The sequence below is a fragment of the Capsicum annuum genome, chromosome 12, assembly GCF_002878395.1.
Source record: "Capsicum annuum cultivar UCD-10X-F1 chromosome 12, UCD10Xv1.1, whole genome shotgun sequence".
In the NCBI taxonomy this organism is placed as follows: domain Eukaryota; kingdom Viridiplantae; phylum Streptophyta; class Magnoliopsida; order Solanales; family Solanaceae; genus Capsicum; species Capsicum annuum.
In genome coordinates, this window is record NC_061122.1 from 5,360,623 (window position 1) to 5,384,039 (window position 23,417).

Consider the following 23,417-nt stretch of genomic DNA (forward strand, 5'->3'; position numbering starts at 1 on the left):
TGCCTCGAGCCAGTATATGACACATATGGCCTGTGGGCGGACCCTTATAGTGAGTCCCTAAGGAGGGGCGTACCCTGTATCAGACTGTGATTACAGTTATATGTATGAAATCATATTTAGGACTCAGGAGTATCTAGGTAACACATATGACATAGAATGCCCCTGATAGGCCATCACATGATTATTTGTATTAAAAGTAGGCACAGGACATCACTTGGGCAAATTATTAGGATTTTATAGTGATGACTTACTCGTAAGCGCTTATATAATAATGTAATAAGGTAAATCACACGTAACAATTTATATGGAGTATTTGGCACCTGTCTCTTATAAGTTATAGTTTCATATAAGAGTTTCTAGGAGTCAGTCGTCTACAGTTGCTCATTTTGTTGTTTGATTCATTGAGCATCCTTATACATATGCTTGTTATTTTGTCCGCTTTATATACTAGTACATATTTCATATGTACTAATGTCCCTACGTTGGGAGCACTACTTTTCTGCAATACAGGATCAGGTCTATTGATGAACGGACTTCTAAATTAGGCATTTATTCGTATTCAGTAAAGCAGTCGGTGAGCTTGTCTCTTACCTGGGGCTATTATACGCCGAGTACTATTTAATTGTGTGTCTAGTTATAGTTTGGGTATATAGGAGCCCTGCCCCGATCACCTCCCTTAGTACAGTCATAATTTCTGTTAGAGGCTTCGTAGACAGAGATAAGTTGTCATACGTGGTCATAGTTTCATATGTTTGTAACTGATGAGTGTTTAGTGGGATAGAATTGGTTTGTACATGGCCCCTTGTTATTGTCTATGAGTAGTAACTCCATACTTTATATATGTCAGTCATATAGCTCATGTTCCCACGGTTCTTGTTCGTCCCGTCTAGGCTAGAGACGTGACATGTTAGTTATATTGTTATTGGTTCTAAGCCGGGGTCTATCGAAAATAACTTCTCTACTTCACCTGAGATAGTGATATAGACTACGTACACTCTATCCTCTCCAGACTCCACTAAGTGGAAATACAATGGGTATATTGTCATTGTTGCAGGATATCAAATCAACCCCGCCCTTTCTTTAATTAAGTCAATTACTGCTAATTACTATCTTGGAATATGGCCCTTTTGGAACTTGTAACACTTTTTATAGAGAAGATGAATCATTTTTTTCCAATTTACTCCCTACGTACTTTTATTTTTTGGGTCATAAACAAATATATATATATATATATATATATATATAATACACACTATATTAAAAATACTAGTTTATTATACGTGCTTTGCACGTGTATGAATACTCCTAATTTTAGTTAAAATTATTTAACAAACACTTCGATTTATATTATAATCAGTGTTAATGAAAAATACACTCAAAAAAACTTAGTTAATTACGAAAGAAATGGCTTACTATTTCAAATGATGGTCACTCGATTAAGGAGTTTTATCTTAGAAAGTCACTTAATTTTGATTTTTATTTCAAAAGTGGCAACTATAAATGCGTACTTACAAAGTCACTTAATCTATTTAATTTTCAAATTAAAATTTGCTTACATTGTCTTTCTTTTCCTAAAAGTAAAATTTTTAAAAAGTAAAAAGATATTCATTTAAATCATTAAATATTGATCTCTGTCCGCCCCAAAAATTTACTTATCCTTGGTCCACAATATTTTCCACCTTTAATAAAAATAATATAATAAATTAATCATATTATTAATTATTTTTTTAATTAATATATCAAATTAATTTAAAACAAATAAAATAGAACGGAGGAGTAATATATTTCTTTAACGTGATGTGGCTGGCATGCACTAATAAGTACTGACTTCGTCATAAATCTAACGTGAAGTGGCATGCAATAGTCATGTCATTTATTTACTAAAACAAACTAGTATTTACTTCCATGCATCAATCTCCCCATCCATAATTTTTTTTGTTAATAAGATTGCATTAAATTAAAAGACCTCGATGGAGCAATTCAACACAGTTAGTTGGGGTTTAGAACAAAACAGAATCCAGTTCCTTGATCGGGAGTTAAATTACAATCATTAACAAATTTGATAAAAAAAATTTCAGCAATGTCTAATCACAGAGTTCGTCGTGCAAATATCGGCGAAACTTCAGAAAAGTTGAAGTTCTACTGCATTTCCAACTCCGTCCCCAACTTTGCCATTACATCCGCTACCCCATTCTGTTCCCTACAGCAATGGGACACCCTGCGCCTTCCTAGTCTTCTTAGTTTTAACCTGCATTCATAATCATTTTTATACTTTCAAACTTCAATTCATTCAGAAATTTATGATCTAATAACGACTATCGAAGTTATTTTTCATTTAATAAAATACAAAAAATAATTAAAAAATCTTTTCAACTCTAACGTTTATACTATGGATCTAAAGTGTTTCATTATTCATCATGAGAATTATTGTCACAAAAATTTGATTAAGAAACATGAAGTAATCAATGAAGAAAAGAAAAAAAAATCATAAGTAAAACAAGAAAAGAAAAGATCCAAATCAATGAAAGGTAGATTTATATTACTCTCTTCATCATTTCTAAATATTTAAAATACATATTTTATAATATATATGTATTAGGAAAAATAAAGACATAATAAATGATTGCTTTTTCTTTTATCTTTATCATTAATCATAAACACGGAGAGTATTTATATAATGCTTGTTTTTTCTTTTATTTTTATCATTAATCGTAAACACGAAGAGTATTTATATAATGCAAATGAGAGAAGTACACCCTTCAATAATATTTATCCAAATTACTAACAACGGATGTCCACAATAGTATCTAGATTGAATAATCAATAGATTTTTTTATTTCATTAACCTTGATATTAAATCATAAATTTATTGTACTTAAAGAATGATACGTAATATTATCCTAATTATTTATCATTTCTTGATTATATATCAAATAAAAAATGGACAAATATTTAAGTTGAGCCTTGGAGTTATTAGTAAAGTCGTTGGAATGATCACAAATTTAAGTTGTGGAAACAAGCTCCGACATAAATACAAGATATATAAAGTTGAATATAATAGACTCTTGTGATCCGATCTTTTTCCAAAACACAACAGTCTTTGATAAAGGCTTAATATTCCGATTATTTTTTTTCTTAAATTCAGTGTACAACTATTAGGAGGAAAGCTAAATTAAATTTAAAACTTTTAATTAATTATTGCCGACATTAGGACTCCCCAATTCAACAAAAGTTTTCATAAATTAGAGTCTTGTCATGAATTTAGAAATTTTGTCATTTATTTTTTCATATATTTGTTATAACTAAAAATTAATATTTCAAAATTAATTTACTGACAATTAAAAATTTTTTAAAATAATTTTATTTATCATGCAATAATAAAGAACAAAAAATTTAAATAATATTTTTTTCAGAAAAATCTGTTTACGACAAAAAAAGAGTACGCAGGGAGTAAATTGATATTAGTAATAAATACATTTATCTCTAATTTGATGTTACATAATTCATTTTTTTAAGAACTCATTATTATAAAATTAATATATAAATAAAAAGAATATGCAGTTTGACCGTTGAATGCCTTGTTCACGTGAATTGGGCTAAGGTGACGTATATGAGATCTACTTTATCAGAAGCCCGAGGATTTTCCTTTTCCTGCATAAAGTAAAAGTACGCAGACTGTAAAGCACCTAATAGCATAGAGTAGCCACATTTGAATCTATGGGTGTGTTTTGGTAAAATATTTTGCTCGAAAATAAGTTTGGTTTTTTATTTATTTTTTTATATTTTATTGGTGAGTGAAAGATTTTTCAGATAATATTTTATTATGTTTAGTTGGTGAGTAGAAAATATTTTTTAGAAAAATATTTTCAAGTATTTGATTGGTGAGTGAAAAATATTTTCTAACTGTTAACTAGTATATCAGTAACTCTAAACAATTTGTAAGAAATAATTTAAGCATAATAAATAATATCAATATCTAATTTTAAAATACTACAATCATTAAATTTAAGCAACTATTAATTAATAAATATATGAAACGCTTTTCAATATTTTGTTAAGACAATCTCAAGATACTACAATTAATAAACATATAATGGAATGACAAGTTTATTCAACTTCGTGAAATAAGTTACATCAATGACAAGATGAAATATGCAATTAGCAAAAGTAACATAGGTAAGTCTTTTTATATGAATATGAAAATAATAATACATACAACAAATATGGAAAATGAAAAAAATTCGGATTTCATTTTGTTTAATTTCAAACAGTGAAAAATTAAAGTAAAACATAGTGAAAAATATTTTTAAGTAATATAAATTTTTGAGAAATATAAATTTTTTGAGTATGAATGTTGTTGGGGTGAGGAAAAAGAATTGGGGTGAGGTTATACGCTCATTTGTTATTTTCTGAAAAATAATTCCTCCTTACCCACGAGGAAGTCATTTTTCATTAAATGAAAGAAAATAAGTTGGTGTGAAAAATATTTTTCCAACATTTCATTATAATCAAACAAGGAAAAATTGAAAAACATTTTTCAGAAAAATATTTTTCATCATTTACAAGTTTGGAACTATTTTTTCTCTCTTTTTTTTTATTTTTTTATTTTCATTCAGTGTTCAGTATTTATATTAAAATTCATTAATTTGAATTTTCATCGCGCAGTCCGAAAAAAATTCTGAATTGTCTTTTTCCTCTCTCTTTCTTTTAAATATTTTTAATTAATCAATTTAATATCTCTCATTGATTGAACACTTTTATCTCTTTTTAAATTAAATATTATTTAATTAACCAATGCATTTACTTTATTTTCCTAAACTAGAACCTTCAACGTTTTGTCACCTCCATTTACAACATGCAATTATTTTCAACTTCTTCCCCATATTCTCCATTTTATAGTACAATCGAAAAGCTCATCAATTGTTAGTTTTTCACGCATTTCAATTTTGCGGTTCTTTACATAGATGGGTGAAGCTTGTTTATGATTACTCAGTAGTAGTGAAAATTATTATTTTTATGAAAAAATAGTGTGTAGTGATACTGATTTTGTAGAATCTCCTTCCAAAAGTGTGTTTTCGTCACATGCAAGGTGAAAAAAAAGGAAAATTGTTGATAAAAAGGAAATGTGTGTTAGTTTTGTGGATGAGAAACGAAGTGCTAAAGGAAAAGAAAAAATTATTGAAGAAAAAGTTGATGGTAAAGAAGAAAATGTTGGACCCATTTGCAGAAAAAAGAAGAAAATTGCGATTAAAAATCGCAATTTAAAGGTAATTTTGAACTTTTTACTTTTGTCTTTACATATGTATTTATATGTTTTTCGTGATTTTTATTGTATACATTAGTTGAAAACAAAATCTGTGTTGATTGAATTTTATTTAGCAGATGCAGGAATTTTACATTCCGGAAAGCAAAAAATTTCATGGTGTTCGCTATAGTTCCCACGTAAACGTGGATGTTGTGCGTAAGTTGAATGACAAGCTTAGCAAGTTACAATTGGAAATGTTTAGGAAGACTATTTTTGGTTATTTTCTTGACATGCCTGAAGTGTATGTTCAGAATCAAGTGCTTGTTAATTTGATGAGAAGGGAATTAGTTCAGGAAAGAAATGATTTGTTTTGTGTGAAGATTAATGAATCAAGTTTGTGTTTTGGATTAAAAGAATTTGGAATTATTACTGGTTTACGATGTTTTGGAGATGATAAATTTGTTGGAAATTCTAATGGTGTAAATAGGTTAAGAAGTAATTATTTTGGGGAGAATTCTTCTGTGTCGTTAGATGATTTGGTTTCTTGTTTTGAAGATTTAGAAAGTATTCAGTCGGATGATGATGCTGTCAAAATTGCAATTTTATATTTTATTTACACTTTTTTATTTTCTGGGGTTGGTGGAACAACAATTATATGTAATCGTGATTTGGAGTTGGTTGAAAGTGGTGAATATCATAATTTTCCATGGGGAATAGTTGTTTTTAAGGCTTTATTGAAATCTGTTAGGGATAAAATGTATTATGTGAAAAGTTTCCATAGATTTGGTGGTTTTCCACTTGCTCTACAGTTATGGGTTTATGAATGTTGTTCAAGTGTAAGTCCTGAAATTGCATATCGAGTTGCTCGTAGAGTACCAAGAATCTTAAATTGGAAAGTGGTTCATCAGATGCCATCGACTAAACTCTTAGAGCAGTCTTTATTCAGCAAATCAAATGATAAGGTTAGTTTGATATACTTTGTTAAACTTACCAATTTATTTCTTATGGGTTTATGATACTTTTTTATTATATTTTTAGGTATGGTCAAACATTTCTCCTGCAGTTGATGAATTGGGAGTACTTAACTTGCCGACTGATAATGTATATCAGTTTCATCGTACCCAAAAAAAATTCAAAACTCCAATGCTTAACAAGAAGGTTTGCAAGAAAGTGGTTAAAGCTGATAAGAAGGTTTGTAAGGTAAGAAACATTAATGACTTTGTATGAACATTCTACTGTATTCAAATTACTCGCTCTTTGTACTTTTGTATTGTTAAGGTAGCTCCTCCAAGCAAGTGAATTTTAATGATGCATTTACAGTGCATGCTTAATGTCTGATCAGCTTCAGTCTTTCCGAAACATGTCTGATTCTAGTTCTTTAATGCCTTTGCATCAGATTTTCTTAGTTAATCAAGCCTTATAATGTCTTGCATTATAGTTCTTTAATGTGAGGTACTTATTCTGTATTCATTTTGGTGTCTTTATTGGTTTTGTTTGTTGTAATACATATAGTTTCTTATATTACTTTAACATTTAATATTTGTATATAAGCTTGCAAAGGAGTTGCCTACTTTGAGAAACGTCAAAGAAGTATCCGTTGTTGGGTCATTGAAGAAAGTGTCAATTAAGCATGATTATAATAACAACAATCATCCAGTGATGATTTCTAGTGAGAAGTCAAAAGTTCCAGCAGGTTCTTTTAGTGATTATGTTTTGCTGACTAAATTTGACAAGGTAAATATTCTTATTTATATTATTCATTACATTTTAATATGCTATGAGTTAGCGTATTATTAAGATTAAAATGTTTTATTAATATTTTTTTTTATATGTTGATTTATTCATTTAAACAGCTTGATAGTGAGTTTAAATCTTTCAAGACCTATGTTAAGACGTCTCTTCAACAATTAAAAGTTAATTCAAATTGTGAGGTATTGTCAATTTTGTATTTATTAATATTACAAGACTGTAACTTATTACTTCTTGGGATCTAATTTTTTTGATTTAAATCTTGTCTGCTGTTTTAAATCAATTATAACTGTTAGGAACGTGAAATAGAAAAGATTGATGTTAAAAATGTGTTGAGTGGTGTTGATCCTACAGGAGCTAAAAAAGCTAAGGTATATAGTTAAATATGTTGACTATCAACTTTACTAGTATACATTTTAATTTATGGGATATATATATATATAGTGTTAACATATATTACCTTATCATATTTCTTGTAAAAGAGGTTTGTTTTGAAAAAAAAATAAAAAATTGATTCTTGATTATTTGTAGAAAATGTCAAGGATGCATGATGAAAATAACAACAATCATCATTCAAAGAATTGTTGTGTGAATTCAAGAGGTGCAGCTGCAGCTGATTGTTCTAATGATTATGTTTTGCGTACAGAATTCGACAAGGTAGTTTTATTTTCTTTTTACATAACTCATTACAATTGAATTCATAATATGTTGTTAGCGTATTGACATTAATTTATATATTCACACACAAACACATACATACACATTGCTGATGTAATCATTTCAACAGTTTAGCAGTGAGTTTGAGTCTTTCAAGAAATATGTGAAGACATCTCTTCATCACTTAACTGTTAAATCTAATAGTAAGGTATGTTTCATATGTGTGTTCATTAACTTATAACCATGTGAAATTCTTTATTTGTAGTTAATTTTTTATATGTCGCTAAAAAATTGTTCATTATCTTATTTAATAATGTTGTTAGGAACATATAGGTGTTCAAAATTTTTTTGGCGATTCAGATCCTACAGGACTTCAACATTCCAAGGTATATGATTATTTATTTAAGAGTTAAAGTTTGTTTATTATGATCATATCACTTGTAAGTGTAGTTAAGATTGATGATAAAGTGTATGCTATTGTATTTAGTTGTATACTAAATCTTACTGTTGCCTAAAGTTTATTTTTTCTTCTTTCTGTAAAGTTTGAATGTGCAATTGAAGATGGACGCAGATCTAATGAACGCGATACTTCACCTGTTCAAGGTCTTTATACCCTTTAAATTTAAATCGATATGTCAGATTTTAGTTTTTTAATATTTTTGTTCTGTTTATCGTAGGAATTCTACAATCTTCTAGTGGTGATTGTAATCTGTTATCAGATTCTCAACTCATGATTGCGTATGATCAGTCTGCTATTCTGTATTCGTCTTTGAGAGATAAAGTGACATCAGAATTGATTCCATATGAAGTCACTAACGTGGATGAAGTATTACATTCCAATCTTAAAAAGAAATCAAAGATTTCTGGAATTTGTCAAAATTCATCATGCCTCACTGATTTTGGTTCTTTTGAGTGTAGTAAAGTAAAGTTTGATAGCAAAAAGTTGTTTACACTCAAACATCCTTTCATGGTGGATATTGGAAATGAGATTGATTTAGACTTGAGCGAGGATTTTGCAAAGTTTGTTGATGCATATAAATTAAAAAAAAATTTAATTATGTTTTTTTTTTTTTTTTTTTTTTTTTTTAAATTTACACTTCAATATAATGTATACATTGTTTTTAAATTTTTAATTTTACTTTCTTTTTTTCAGGAATGACCAGGATAGATATTGTAAGGGAAGAGGTGAGCTAAAGAATGCCTTTTTGTTTGGGGATATATCTGTTAGATCAAGGGATTGGTTTCATAAATTAAATTATGGAGGAAGTTTTCTTGATGACACGGTACGTTGCCTATCTATATATTTGCATATCGAAATTACTTTATAGCCATTTATATAATTATAAACTAACTTAGTTGAAAGTTAAGATATTAAATTGATTTTCTAATTAACTAAATTAAGTAAAAAATCTGATTTTTGTGATTTTTTTCCATGATTCGTCATTTATCTTGTGTCTGAATTGTGCTATCTTCACTTTATCAACTTTTTGAACTATTCTCTATGATATATTTGAACAGTATATGTATAAAATTAGTGTTTTTTATTATCTTGAATTTTTTTTTCTTTTTCAGCACATTGATGTTGTGTTATATTATTTGAGGAAGAGAGCTAAATATGGTGTTGAATTGCCGATCAGATTCACCACTACTAATTTTTTATTTGCTGTCAAGGTGAAGTCACTTCATGATTTTTGGATTGATAATAACAAGGATTATGGAGTGCTCTATCCTGATCATGAGATTGCAGCATATATTCTTGGTTTTTATATGCCATGTAATGATCCTTGGCATACAGTCGATTATATTTTGATTCCTATATGTGTTTATGGACATTGGATTTTGGCAATTCTCTCTTTTAAAGATAGAATTATCTATATTTATGATTCTATGAGAGGTGCAAGACATGATGCGAAAATACGATCAGCTGTTGAACCTTTTGCCATTGTGATTCCTTACTTTCTTTCTAGCACAGACTTTTATAGGAAAAAGCAAGATTTGAATGTCAATCAACCCCATTATTCTGACAAATCACCTCTTCAGCCTTTGGACATACAATTTGTTGATGGATTGCCTATTCAATATGCTGCGTAAGTGTCTTGTATAATCTTTAATAGTTATAATTTAATTGTGTTGTTCAATTATTTGTTTTGCAATTTATTTGTAAATTTATGTACAGGGATTGTGGAATTTACTTGGTCTCATTTGCTGAATATTTCATTCACAATATTCAGATTCCAAGGGATGATTTTAATGTTTGTCAACATCGACATAGATTGGCTTGTTTATTGTGGAAATATGGGCGTATGAAGCAATTGGAAGAGGCGGAAAGTGATTCAGAGTTCTCAAAATGTCTTTTTAAGATAAGAAAGTTGTAAAAGGAAATAAAGTGTAGGATCTAACTGGCATTTCTTATCCTTGTTTTTTTTTAGTACTCGTTATTCTGATCATGTTTTGTACATATGTACATATTAGTTATCTTCCTTAAATCAATTTGCAGACTTTCTGTGAATATTCATTTTGTGTATTTATAAACTTTGTTAATCTAATAGTACTTTTAATTATATTAATTATTTGATAGTTTTTTTTAAATATATAATAGTAAATTGCATCTCTTCATGTGATGTAGTGTAATAATTTATTACTTTTTTGAATCTTTTTGTCTTCAATGTACGTGTAGTCGTGTTATCAAATAAAAGAACTTCGAAAAGAAGTTGTCAAGAAACATATTAATGAATGCAAAACATTAAAATGAATACAAAATAAGTATGTCACATTAAAGAAATATAATGCAAGACATTCTAAGGCTTGATCAACTAAGAAAATCTGATGCAAAGGCAAGTAACATTAAAGAACTAGAAGTAGCCATGTTTCGGAAAGACAGAAATTGATCAGACGGTAAGCATGCACTGTAAATGCAACATTAAATTCACTTGCTTGGAGGAGCTACCTTATCAATACGAAAGTACAAAGAGCGAGTAATTTGAATACAGTAGAATGTTCATGCCCCAATTATGTTTCTGAATTGGGGCATGAATTATGTGTTTATGATGATGGTGATTCATATAGATGCAAAAATCAGTTTCTGTTAGGTAGGAGAAAATATTGGTTACTTATTTTGTTTTTGATGAATTCGAACGGGTAATATATCATTGTACAGTTAGAACACTGGACGGAGTTACAGTTGAATCGACACGGTCAGAGTTTGGAGGTAGGATTGACATGTGGAACCTCTGAGGAGCTATAAATTTGGCTGGCAAACTTCTTATGCAGAAGGATTGGGGATGTAAACATGTTGCTTATTCTTGTTCGGAATCCAGAATACCGAGTTATAGATTAGTACCACGAATAAATAGTACCATTATTCGGTTGCCTTCATTTCATTAATTTTTTTGTTACTCTGTTTCTTGGAATGATTGCACTACTTTTTAGTTTTACTCTCTCTTAAATCTATTTAACATGAACTCTGTAATTTGGAGTATGCCAATCTCTTTTCTTTACAATTTATTATGCAGGCAAGGGTACCCCAATAAGGCATGTTATTGGAAAAAGCAAAATCATTTTAGGATTTCTGGAGGGGATTCCAATATTGTTGAAGGGTTAAGTTGCGATGGTATATAAATTTGAGCTTTTCATATAGTTACTGCAACCCGAATCTGTATATTTAAAGTCCTTCAAAAATAAATAATCTATAACATGTTATTTTTCTCTGCAAAATTATGAAGTTTTCTTTACTTTCTCCAGTAGTTTCTTATTAGTTTCATGACAAGAACATGTTAAATCTACTTTTTTAGTAACCTCTTTGGAATATAATGCGTCTCCAATATTTGGATGCTGTTAAAAGGGATAAATTAGAAAAAAAATAATCTCTGATCTTTTTCTTAAGTTAAATACAATTATATGCCCCTTAATATGAGCTTGTGAAGTCATTTTCTCTTTGTTCTCACATCTTTACATGGATGATATGAAAAATCATATTCGTAGCTCACTCTTTGTTGGCTAATCTCAGTTCAAAATGAAACCTGAAATGCACTATGGAGAGAAGGACTGTCCGGTTTCAGCTCCAGATAATTTCCCAAGGATTCCGAGCTTCATTTTGAGATTGAGCTGAGCGAATTCTCCAAAGTGAAGGCAAGAATGCTCCTACATCCTATTTAATGACATTGAACTGAACGTTGCCATCAAGATCACTATGCTCCCTCTAGTTCCCGAATTAGTGCCCACATAGCCTTGTTGGAGCTGTATGTGCTGCTTTTTGTTCCTGGCCGTGGAACCTATTGATATCACTTATTTGTCCCTTGTTTAGCACCCTACTTGATTTGGGACTGAGGCCTAGTTGTTGTTCTTGTAGTATGGTACTCCTATCTTTTTTACTGCATCTGATTGTTGCAAATTGCTACTAGAGTAGTGGTAGTACTACGAAAAGAAATGTTCTACTGAGAAGAAATCGATAGCTATCATTTAAGGCAGTTCCTATCATTTTTCGTTTTTCCTTTTATCTAATTCTTTGTAATTTGGTTTCGTTAGTTTTTTTCCTTCTCTGATCAGTACAGGATTTCCCCAAGTTGTGCCAAAGCTTTTCTGTCAGATTTTTGAATTCTTATTTCCCCCCCTCTTTTAGAAATTTTGGCAGTTTCATTTATGGTAGGATGTATCTCAAAATTTTGTCTATTATTTTTTCATTCTCAGGTGATCACCGATGATTTGGGAGTCGTTAAAAAGGTACACAGGTTGCTGCTTAACAGTTGTTTTCCTTCATCCACACCCACACCACACCCACGCCCACACCCACACCTTAAGTAATCTATTTGAACATTTGGGTAAAATGTATGTGAGTAGTTCATACCTACTCGGTCTGATTAGCAGCAGCTTTGATAGCTTGCAATTTTCGAGCATATAGTGGCAACGACATGAATGAGAATTGTTATAGCGAGATGTGGTTCCAAAATATTTACCTCAATTGTATTAGATGTAAAAACTGAAATGATTGTTTTGGAGTGTTAAACAGGTTATAGAAGAAGGACAAAGCTGGGAAACACCTCGGGAACCTTATGAAGTAAAAGCTTGGTAGAAACCCTTCTTTCTCTTGAGGCTCCTATTTCCTGTGGATGCTGCAATGATAGTTGTAAATATGAGTCTGCAAGTGTGAGTCAAATGTGTATAATCTGAATTTGATTTATTCTAGGATTTCGGCAAAGTCAGGAGATGGCAAAGTGATTCTATCGCGGACTCAGGATGAACCATATTTTTTTCACATTTGGTAAATCTGAGGTTCGGTAATGATTTCCATACCATGTGAAATTTTTCCTATATGCTCTTGATCACAGTTGTTTGCTTCAATATTCAATAGACTAAGCTATCCCCTTGTTTTTACCTTGGATGAAAATTTTATATAATTCAGAATTCCAGTTTCAATTGAGTTGGGATGCCAAGCTCTTTAGTCTTGCTGTCCAGGACGTCAGGGTTTGAATTTCCTTTTATCTTGATTGCGATGTATCTAATGGTGGGTTCTATTTTCGCCAACTCCAGGTACCCGAAGGTCTCGAACTGGGAATAACAACCATGCCACGTGGAGAGAAAGCAGTCATTTATGTTAAAAGCCAATATTATTCAGAATCTACTTTAATGCCTGTGGTAGAAGGTGTTGACGAAGTTCATTTTGAGGTGGAACTTGTCCATTTTATTCAGGTTGATGCTCTTTACCATTCCAAGAGTGGTTCTTTCTATTGCAGGAGATATTCTTGTATGCATCTTTTTTATTCTTAAGCATCAACTTTCAGTCACAATATCATTAATGAAACAATGTCTTTGTGATTTTAGATGAACTCTTCATTTGACTTGACATACCCGTGCTAAGCAGATGTCACATGAATTTGGATACTTTGCGAAGATCCTTAAAATTTAGTATATCCTCAGACTTATCACTGTTGTTGGTGCATTTTCTGAATTTAATCTTGATGTTCTCACGTATCCTTGATCATATTTTTTCCATTGGTAGGATGTATTTCATTATTGCCACCTTACTATTATCCTTGATTTCATTCCACTTTCATAATGATAACGTGAAAAAGATACCCACAAATTTTAACATATATATTCAATGACTTTTATGTGTTGCTATTCTTGACTAATATGCTTGAGGCCAAAAGAAAGGAGCATGCTTCTTTAAAGCACAAATTATAGGTTATTTCATATCTGAAGGTATGATTTTGGTTTCTCATTTTGTTTCAAGTTTTTGGCCTTTTTGAGCAATAATGATCTGAAGATGCTAAAAAGAGGATAAAGTAGACCTAGAATCATATGGAAGGAAGTTGTCTCAAAGGATCAATTTTGACATAGCTAAAGAACAGAATAAAATAGAAGCAGAGGATCCATAATAGTCGATATCTTCTAGTCAGGCTTTAGACTTAGTTGTTTTTGTTGCACTTACATTAGGTTGATGTTCATCAGGAATCATTTTAGTTTAGTTATAAACTTATCTGACACTAGGAAATAAGTGTGGATTTAGGGGACCTGTAGTATTAAGCCGGGGGTCTATCGGAAACAACCTTTCTACTTCTTCGGAGGTAGCGGTATGGACTGCGTACATCTTACCCTCCCCAGACCCCACTGTGTGGAAATACACTGGGTTTGTTGTTGTTGTTGTAGTATTAATGAACTCCTAATTTTGTGTGTAAGACAAATTATTTAGTGCTGGAAATAGGTCAAGATAAAGCGGAATGAATGTATAAATTTGCATGACTGACCCAAACTAATTGGATTGAAGCATGATAGATTGAATGATTGTGTATTGAGAAATGAAAATGTCGGAAGATAAATCAAGGGCGCTTTTTATGCACTTGCTAATTATTTGGGAGAGTAAAGGTGGTATTCTCTTAAATTTCATCTGGCTATTTTGAAAGTATTTTTATCACGCATTTCTATGCTAAGAGATGCTTCATCATGTGTAAATTTCCATTGAATGATCCTCCGGTGCTTGCGACCCCTCCTTCGTCTTCCAAAGGACCCGACTTTAAGTTCAGTATGATTTACAATTTATGGAAAAGCAAAGAAGTCTGTTGTTTTTTTTCCTATGAAGAATCTAACGGCGGGTATTATTGACTCAGGTGCGGGATGTGCTTGGAGATGGACGCCTCATAAAACGCCGAATACATGATGGAAGAGGTACTGTTGAGACTTAATTCCTAGCATAACTTTGAGCTTATATACTTCGACAACTCTCATCACTATTATCTGTCAGGATCTGCTTAATATATCTTAATGGAAACAAGACAAATCATGAGTTCTGATTTGGGTTTCCAAATATTACTTTTATCAGAGTCAAAAAGTTTATCTAGGGTCCAACAATGCACTCTATTTGTTTTCCATATGGTGATTCATCATGTGCCCTTGTTTCACATGGGTTTACTTCCCTAGGTTAACGTCCTTTTTCATGAACCCTTGACTATCATTCTCAAGTATTAAACAGCAGTTATCATCCTACACTATTTTGAGAAGCTAAACTCAACAACAACTACATACCTAGTATATTCCCCACCAAGTGGGATCTGGGGAGGGTAAGTGTACGTAGTCCATACCACTCCTTAGAGGTAAGATAGAGAGGCTGTTTCAGATTGAGAAGCTAAACTCATTTAAGTGTAAATACAATTGAATTTGCATAAGCTCAAATTTATTGAATATCTTTGACAACAATTACACTATTATAACCTACCTTAGTTATGTGGATAGCTTAAGGGTCATTCTCACCTTCTACACTTTGTCCCTTTAAACGGACTTTTTGACGGGATTTGGCATCTTCGGATTGTCATTATCTTAGAGACTGGGAGGAGTGATGTCCAGCAATGACGTGAAAAGACTTTATGTGGAATTACAAAATCTAGCAAGAGCCATTTCAATTATATTGCATGAGTCGCAACATTCATTTTATCGACTAGTGTCGGTTGAAAAGTTCTTAATTATGGACCTTGTTATAGGATATTAACTGCATTCATGGCAAGGGATGATAATTGTTGTGCCTGGTTTCTATACGGAGTCGACCTGCTTGATAAGCTTTCGTCACGCTTGTATTTAAGATGTTACCTGTTTGATGGAGGTGTTAGATGTTCTTGTGATTTTAATGCCATGCACGCCTTTATGTTGTTTGTTCTTTTTTTGGTTTTAGTTACGTGAGTTAAAGCTTATCTACGATAAGGTTAATATTAACTGAAAAAGCGTTCTCTCTTCTATGGAATGATTAGGTGAATTTCCTATGGATTGCCCTCTGCAAGACAGTCTACTGAGTGTACACTACCAAGGTTTTCTTCTAAACGAAGAGAAGATGGTGTTCTATTACAAATCTGAAAGGTTAGGAGGTAGAAACCTTGGGCTTGTACTTTTGCCTTTCCTGGTGCTCCCCGATGAAATCTGTTCATCATAAACATGTCTTTTCTTATGAGAACTTTCCACTAATAGTAGCATTTGCGATTCATGTTTTTATGGGCTGAGGCCAGCTAATGTTCCCGAAGGGGCTTATATGCAATGGGAGATTTGAGCTTCTTGACTTTAAAACACCGAAGGCAAAGTTACCAATAGTGGGGATGTAAAGATATTACAGTAGGGTGAGATAAGAAGAAAGAATTTGCATGCACTGGTGAAGAATCTCATGTTCTCGATTCTCTAGTTCATAGGACTGAATCCGTGTGCTCTCCATGTCAATTGCAGGACCGGACTGGTTTCAGTTACCCAGAAATAATGGACGATGTAGAGAAGATCAAAGGCACGGTATGTATCAAGCGAATTCATGCAGAAACTTTTAGTAATACACATAATCTGCTACTTCCCAAATGATTAGAGTTTCCACGGTACATACATGTCTCTAGCTTGGAGTATGATTGGTATATGCATCCACTTAACAATCGGGTGCTTTGCCCTGACATTAATCTGGATGCTTGGACTAGGTTTAGTACCATAATAGTTAAACTTGTAATCTGAATATTTATCCTTTATGAAAGTTTGCTTTTTAGTTGGAAATGTGGTAGTCTTGTTCCCGGTTTAGACTGTAATTCCCGGTTAGAAATGGTTACCACAGGAGCTATTATTCATTTTTAAGGGAAGTCATTTGCTGCCACTGTTCCTCTTTCAGGGTAACAGGCTTTTCAAGGAAGGGAAATTTGAGCTTGCCAAAGCAAAGTATGAGAAGGTACGTGCGATCTTCTCCTCTCTGGGGATCTCTGTTCAAATTGATTCTTCCTTTCACTAGTTGGGGTTGGAGCTCTATTACATTCCGTTGTCATTCAAGGAGGACTTAATAACACAACCTATGTTTGTTTTTTTGTATTGTTATCCTCATTATCCGATTTACCAAGACAGCATTCCTTCGGCAATCAAAAGACCTCTAATGAGCTGTTTGTTGCAACTAAATAAGTATCTTAAGTCATTTGTTTTCTTATTAATTATAATCGTCAGAGTTTTAATACTTAAGGTTTACCCGTTTGAGACTTTTGATTGATTGCTCCTCCATTCAATTGCTTTCTGATCATTGTATCAAAGCAATTTAGAACCTTGGAATTTTCTTTTTATAAATATTCGTTCATATTTCTAGCTATTGATTCTTCAAACCACACATTTATGAGAAACCAGGGCCATAAATTTAGATGTTTCATTTTGTGTGGTATTTCTATTTGGATCGATGAGGAATTTTAAAACTTTTGAGGTGGATTTTAAACTTGTATTTTTCTTATAGGTGCTGTGTGAGTTTAATCATGTTCATCCTCAGGATGATGAGGAGGGAAAGGAATTGCAAACACCAGGGTAATTTTAGTTTTCAGAGCAGATTATATTGTGTTTTCTTTCAAGAAAGAGGAAAATGGTGCTCTCGTTACAATTGAAATGATCATTTATATTTCTTTTTCTGTCAATTTTCGACTTCCTAAAGGCTTTTTATCTTCCTTGTGAATGTACAAAGAATTTGTTGCATCTCAATGTTGCTGCCTGCTTGCTGAAGTTGGGAGAGCATAAGAAGTCAATTGAGGCGTGCAATAAGGTGACCCTCGAACTTTGTGCTAGCAGTCATATATGCAGGGCTCGCTTTTGAATCCAGTTAGATTCGTTTCTGATGGTATTGTGTAGGTGTTAGATGCAAATCCTGTTCATGTGAAAGCTCTCTATCGATGTGGGATGGCTTACATGGCTTCCGGAGATTTTGAAGAAGCAAGAGCTGATTTCAATAAGGTAGTTTCTTCTTCATCTCGTATTTACGTTATTAGTGAAAAGGTAGTGGGGTATTTGGAATTTCACAAACATGGAACTCTCGCTGTTGATCGTATTGTTCCTTGAATTGGATAATTCCTCAACTTTCAAACAGTCTAGGTCTCATCGAACACTATTTCCGCAAGTCTTTGTCATCAACGTTGGCTGCGATACTAGCAAATACCTACTGACATGAACATCAACCCTCAGTATTTATCATTAATGTCGCGGCTGCTATGGCCAGTAAACACGAGTGATAGTGTGTAACTTTTGAATGTTATTATAAGAATCTTAATGTGGCCATTTTCCGAAGTTCAGAGGCTGACTAGATCAGAGATGAAAGGGGTTCAGTGCTACATTATAGAATAGTTGAACTCTCCTGACTTATTTTACGATAGAGTTTAGTTTTATACTGATGTTAGTTGTTGCGACGTTCTAAATTACACGGGCAACGCTTGTAGATGATGAGCATCGACAAGTCATCTGAGGGCAGTGCTAAAGCAGCTCCTTTGAAACTGAAAAAGGAGGAACAGGTAAGTAGTTGTATTATGCATAAAGTTTTTATCCATTCTTCAACACTAAATTCCAATCATTTGGACGAGCAGGAAGTCGAGAGGAAGGTTTGTAAACAATTTAAGGGACTGTTTAACAAAAGACCTGGTGAGATCGCAGAAGCCGGGACTAATGACAGGGGATGAGGCTACAAGTGAAAATCTTGAAAAAGATGATCTTGACTATTTAGACGACCATGAAGAGAGAACTCGTCAAACCACAGCACCTCCACCTCCGCCAGGTATTTTATCCCGATTGAGAAAGCTTTTCGCGTGTGTTGGCCTAAACCGATGCACCATATTGTGAGAATCTTGCAACATCATTTCGTTTTTGCGCAAGCATTAGAAGGTGAAAGAAAACATAGAAGGTGATAGCTAGCTCTGTGTTACAACATAATAAATTGATGAAGATGAGAAAACAGATGACAGAAAATTTCTATCTTTGACATAGTTCATGATGCTGTAGTTGTTTCATAATGGGATTTACCTTTCTATCTATGAGGCCAAATGTATTAGAATTTTACAAATTACAAATTATAGCTTTGTTGAGGATAATACTATATGACTAATCAGAATCATGTCAACTTCACGTGCACCTTTTAGAGTTATGTCAATGATACTACAGTCAAAACCTTCCTGTAATGGCATCGTTTGTTCGAATATTTTTTTGGCTGCTATGGAGAATGTTGTTATCCGTTTCAATTTGAGTCTTTGGTTTTGACTTGATACGGAATTTACAAACGTAAATAAGACTTTCGAATCTTGTGGTCTTAACTTAAAAGACATGCAAAATGTACCAAAATATATTTTAATATTGTAGTCTTAAACATGTTACGTGAAAAACTGAAATTAAGAGTTGCAAAATTGAAAACAGACATTCTTTTGAAACGAACTAAAACGGAAAGTTAGATAAATAAATTGAAATAGAGGGAGTGCACATAACATGAAAATAATGATATGGTTAAGCTTCATTGACGTGATCTGTGAGGTTTCAGGTTTAAATCTCAGTGGAAGCGAAATATTAAGTGATTTCTCTCTATTTGTTCAAGCTTTTGGTGGAGGAAGTTATTTGATATCTATGCTGGTTTAAAATAGGATGATATCTCTCCCATATAGATTAATAATAAGCCAAAGAATTCATATTATTATATGTACTCCCATAGAAATTTAAATAAATTTTAGATATCAAAAAGTAGTGCTCTGGGATTATTTATCCCAATAAAGGGAAAAAGAACTATTGAAATTAGGGGCAAAAGTGCATAGGGATTTACTCATTGGACCAATGAGAACAGTACAAAATAAAAACAATTTTTTCCAGTAATTTTGAAAATAAATTGGAGACCATAAAGTTTTTATTTGAATCCAGCACATAAAATTGCCAAGTCTATTTTCCAGTGATTGGAGAGATGTAAGTTCAATGTTACAGGGGGGAGTACTTTTCATACTAGGTATTCATAACATCAATGACCCTTTTCTTGATATCTTGGTTCCTTGAATTTTCTATGACTAGGGAATTGAAATGTATGGTATGGGTAATTGGGCAGTAGTAGGTGAGCATGTCGGAACAAAGTCAAAAGAAGCCTGTGTCGACCGCATACTTAGACTCACCTTACTTTCCTCTACCGGTAAGGAATTTATCAGCAATATTTTGCAAGTTCAATTCTTTTTGACTCACAATTTCACCTGCATTTTTCCTTTTCCGCTTCCAGGAGGATATGGGGAAAAACAGAAAGGAACTCCTTGCCATGGCTAAAGGGAATTTTACAGAAAAGAAAGGTTTGGAATGCAATTCTAAGTTCTTCTAGTTACTTTTCGTGCTTGTTCGTTCATCTTGAGAGCCTGATCTTCTACCATTAGAATAACAAATTGATGCTCGCAGCAACATAAGTCATGCATGACCTCCAGATCAAGCTGTCGGCAGTTACGCATCTCGTTAACAACAGTGGCCTGTGCACTGGGTTTATCTGTTCTACAAGTACAAGTGTTTTGAGTATCTTTCTGTTGTACTAAAATAAGAATATCTATCAGCTAAAAAGCTAAAATAAATAGGAAATAATATAACAAACAGGAGATGCAAGAAAACTTTTAGGTGGTGTTTGACCATGATTTTTTTCCCACTTTTTCCCAGAGTTGGAACTCCGAAAAACACGTTTGCCATAAAATTCCTTAATATTCAACTTGATCTTGAATGCCGGATTTTTAGAAACATCAAAAACAACAAAAACTATTTTCACTCCAAGTTACTCACAAATTCAAAAACAACTCTAATTTGTTTCATGGACAAACACAACTCCAAGGGGAGTTTGACTTATCCACAAGACATGTAGATGGCAATTTTGTTTGTTTTCTTTTACAATGAACTGATATTTGTCAAAAACTCATTATTCTCCAACTCAGAACTCTCTATTCACTAAAAACTAAATCTACATGAACTTTTAAGTAGCAATAACAACAACAACAATTTCCTTACAATTCTTTTTCACCTAGGAGTTGAGAATTTTAATTGCAATGAGTTTTTACAACATTCTGTAATATTAGATGTTTGTGGCAATTGCAGGACTCTCTCTCACTTGGTGAAGTTGTTCCTAAAGATGAATAGTTCTCTCTGTCTATAGTCAAATATGAATGTCGGCTGTCGCATTCTATATTCCATTTACATGGCTTATTGTCTCTTGTCTTTTTTTAATCATCTAATACTCACTTTCTTCTTGCATGCTTGCCGTTAGTGTCGAAGACTCTCATAAAAATGGTCCTTCAGGCCGTTTAGCTTCTGTATCCGATGCGAATAAGAACCATTTTTGGTCCTATCTGAATGTAGTATTTACTTTTCCTCTACAAAGGTACGGACTTTTTGAGACACTAACATTATGGATGCTGCAGGAATCACAGGTATAAAAAGCCATCCAGCAAGTTGCAAATCTAAGACCAAGATGAACCTGTAATATTGGAAGGTAGGGCCGGCAACTTATCATTCATCACGGAAAAAATCTGTAAAGGAATTGCTCGGTTAAAGTAAATTCATTGTTGGCAGAAATTTTGGAGGCAAGAAACCAAAATCTTTGAAGGGGGTGGATAGTCATTGATGAAATTGAGTGGATATATCCCCAACAGGCAAGAATTTGATCTTGAATATGATAATGATGTTGAGCAACTCTTGGCTGATATGGAATCCAAGGAAACTGAAACTGAAGAGGAGCGTGAACTTAAGTTGCGGGTAATGCGTATCTATTCCAAGAGGTACTTTTCCTTTCCTCCGTCACATGTTTTATGATTTCTTAAGTTATCGTATTCCTTCAGAGTCAAGTTTCAACAAAGTTTTATGATTTCTTTAGTTATCGTGTTCCTTCAGAGTCAAGTTTCAACAAATAATGGTAGGGTTGATGAAGGAAAGCGCCCCCGGATTTTATTCGAGAGGAATTTACTCCAACCAAGTGAACTTGAGAAGATTTTATCTCCGGAAGAGAAAGATATATGCCGACGTTATGATGTCATTATTTTTCTTCCTCTCGAAGGAGGAACATGAAGAATTACTAAAGGCTGGTCTCAAAACATAGATATCTGAAAAGAATACAAGAACTCAAGGTGGGAAAGTCAAACTCAGCTCTGCTGGTTATTATTGTACCTTTTCTTATGAAACTAAACGTTGGCATGTAAATTAGTTATCTCTAGTTTTCTTCCTTCTCCATGTCTGCTCATTAATCTTATATAGAAGCTAGGTAAATTTATAACTAATCTGTGATTGCATTAGCGAAACTTACTAGTGGTCAATGAAGTAGGCTGAGAACCATCAGCTCATCCAGAAAAAAACACTAGGTGATTTTTTCTCATCTGTCCAAGTCTCGGTGGACCGAGTTTCCCTGTACCTATGCTGGTGGGAGGTAGCAGGTACCAGTTGAATTAGTCGAGGTGCGCGCAAGCAGGCCTAGACACCACGGTCATAAAAATGAAAAGGATTACTTTCTATCCTGCTGCTAGTTATGTAAGACCAAAACTATGCAGGAAGCTAGGAAGCTAGAGCTGCTGGTTGTTGTTCATCGGCTGAAGTTGATAGATACATAGAAAGGAAAAGGAAGCGGGAAGTTGAAGGTGATGTTCCCAGAAAAGAAAGTTCTCAGATTGGTCTACTGATCCAGGAGAGCCTGAACATGCCTGCTTCTTCCGACTCACTTGGAACACATTCAAATAGAAAACCTTGTAGCCAGGTGAATTTCAGTTCCATCATCGATTCAGGCGTTGTAGCTTTTTCTGCATGAGTATTATTATCTGAAGATTACTCTTTCTGAAAGAGGAATTCTTCAGTAACTACAACTTGTTTGATTTCTTATCTCTAGGACTCATTAAATGGGACAGTCAATTTAAATGTGCTGGAACTCCGTTTGCGCACACAAACTTTACACGACATATTGACAAGTACCCATTAATTTCAGGAAAAAGTAAAGCCTTACAACCCCATTGCCCCAACACAAACTGATACAAGTATGATCATGACACTTTTGAGTATTTTTGAAGACTAGTCACTAAAGGGCCCTTTTGTCATTTTGTCTATTATTGTAATGTTGTATAAATAGAATTTCTTTAGTTGATCATTATTATTGAAGAATACTTTTCTTATAGTGAGAGAGAGTTCAATTTCTTTAGTTGATCATTATTATTGAAGAATACTTTTCTTGTGTGGCGGACGCCTCTCTTGTGTCAATTGTAAGAGTTAGGTGTTTGTTGTGTGAAGTTTTAAAGGTCCAAGAGTGGAATATGCTTTTGGGTTGTTAAGACTACATCAACACTTGTCTAACTACCATCTCGTATCTTGTTTTAGTTTCGGCTTCTTGTGTTGTTAATGTAACTCGTTTGTTCTTGTTGCTATTGTAATATTGTGGAGCATTATCTTGTGTTGCTAAACTTGTTGTTGGCTGGCTGTTTTGGTGTATTAACACCTTGTATCCTCTTCTTTCTTGTTCTAGATAGTGAATCCGAGGGAGGTCTCCATTTGGTCC

General features: G+C 32.9%; 1 protein-coding gene, 1 long non-coding RNA gene and 1 pseudogene across 3 annotated transcripts; all 3 read left to right on the forward strand.

The window, feature by feature from the left end:
* Positions 1-8,780: 8,780 nt before the first annotated feature.
* On the forward strand, positions 8,781-10,218 carry LOC107850748. Its single transcript, XM_047400627.1, has 3 exons — positions 8,781-8,934; positions 9,224-9,738; positions 9,828-10,218. The coding sequence occupies exons 2-3, from the start codon at positions 9,419-9,421 to the stop codon at positions 10,024-10,026; spliced, it is 519 nt and encodes a 172-aa protein (XP_047256583.1). The 5' UTR covers positions 8,781-8,934; positions 9,224-9,418; the 3' UTR covers positions 10,027-10,218.
* Positions 10,219-10,437: 219 nt separating this feature from the next.
* Positions 10,438-19,088, forward strand: LOC107849524 (annotated as a pseudogene).
* Positions 19,089-21,302: 2,214 nt separating this feature from the next.
* Positions 21,303-22,934, forward strand: LOC107850749. Of its 2 annotated transcripts, none has more exons than XR_001668704.2 (5): positions 21,303-21,377; positions 21,458-21,663; positions 21,759-22,008; positions 22,426-22,628; positions 22,758-22,934. It is a non-coding gene; the product is annotated as an uncharacterized LOC107850749 (long non-coding RNA). The 2 variants fall into 2 exon arrangements; XR_001668706.2 differs by having other exon boundaries at positions 22,854-22,934.
* The last annotated feature ends 483 nt before the right edge of the window (positions 22,935-23,417 follow it).

Bases quoted from the DNA above. Each gene is read 5' to 3' on its own strand.
- LOC107850748 (XM_047400627.1), top strand. From the start codon at position 9,419: ATGCCATGTAATGATCCTTGGCATACAGTCGATTATATTTTGATTCCT. The intron at 9,739-9,827 runs GTAAGTGTCTTG...ATTTATGTACAG, and splicing joins TTGCCTATTCAATATGCTGC to GGATTGTGGAATTTACTTGG.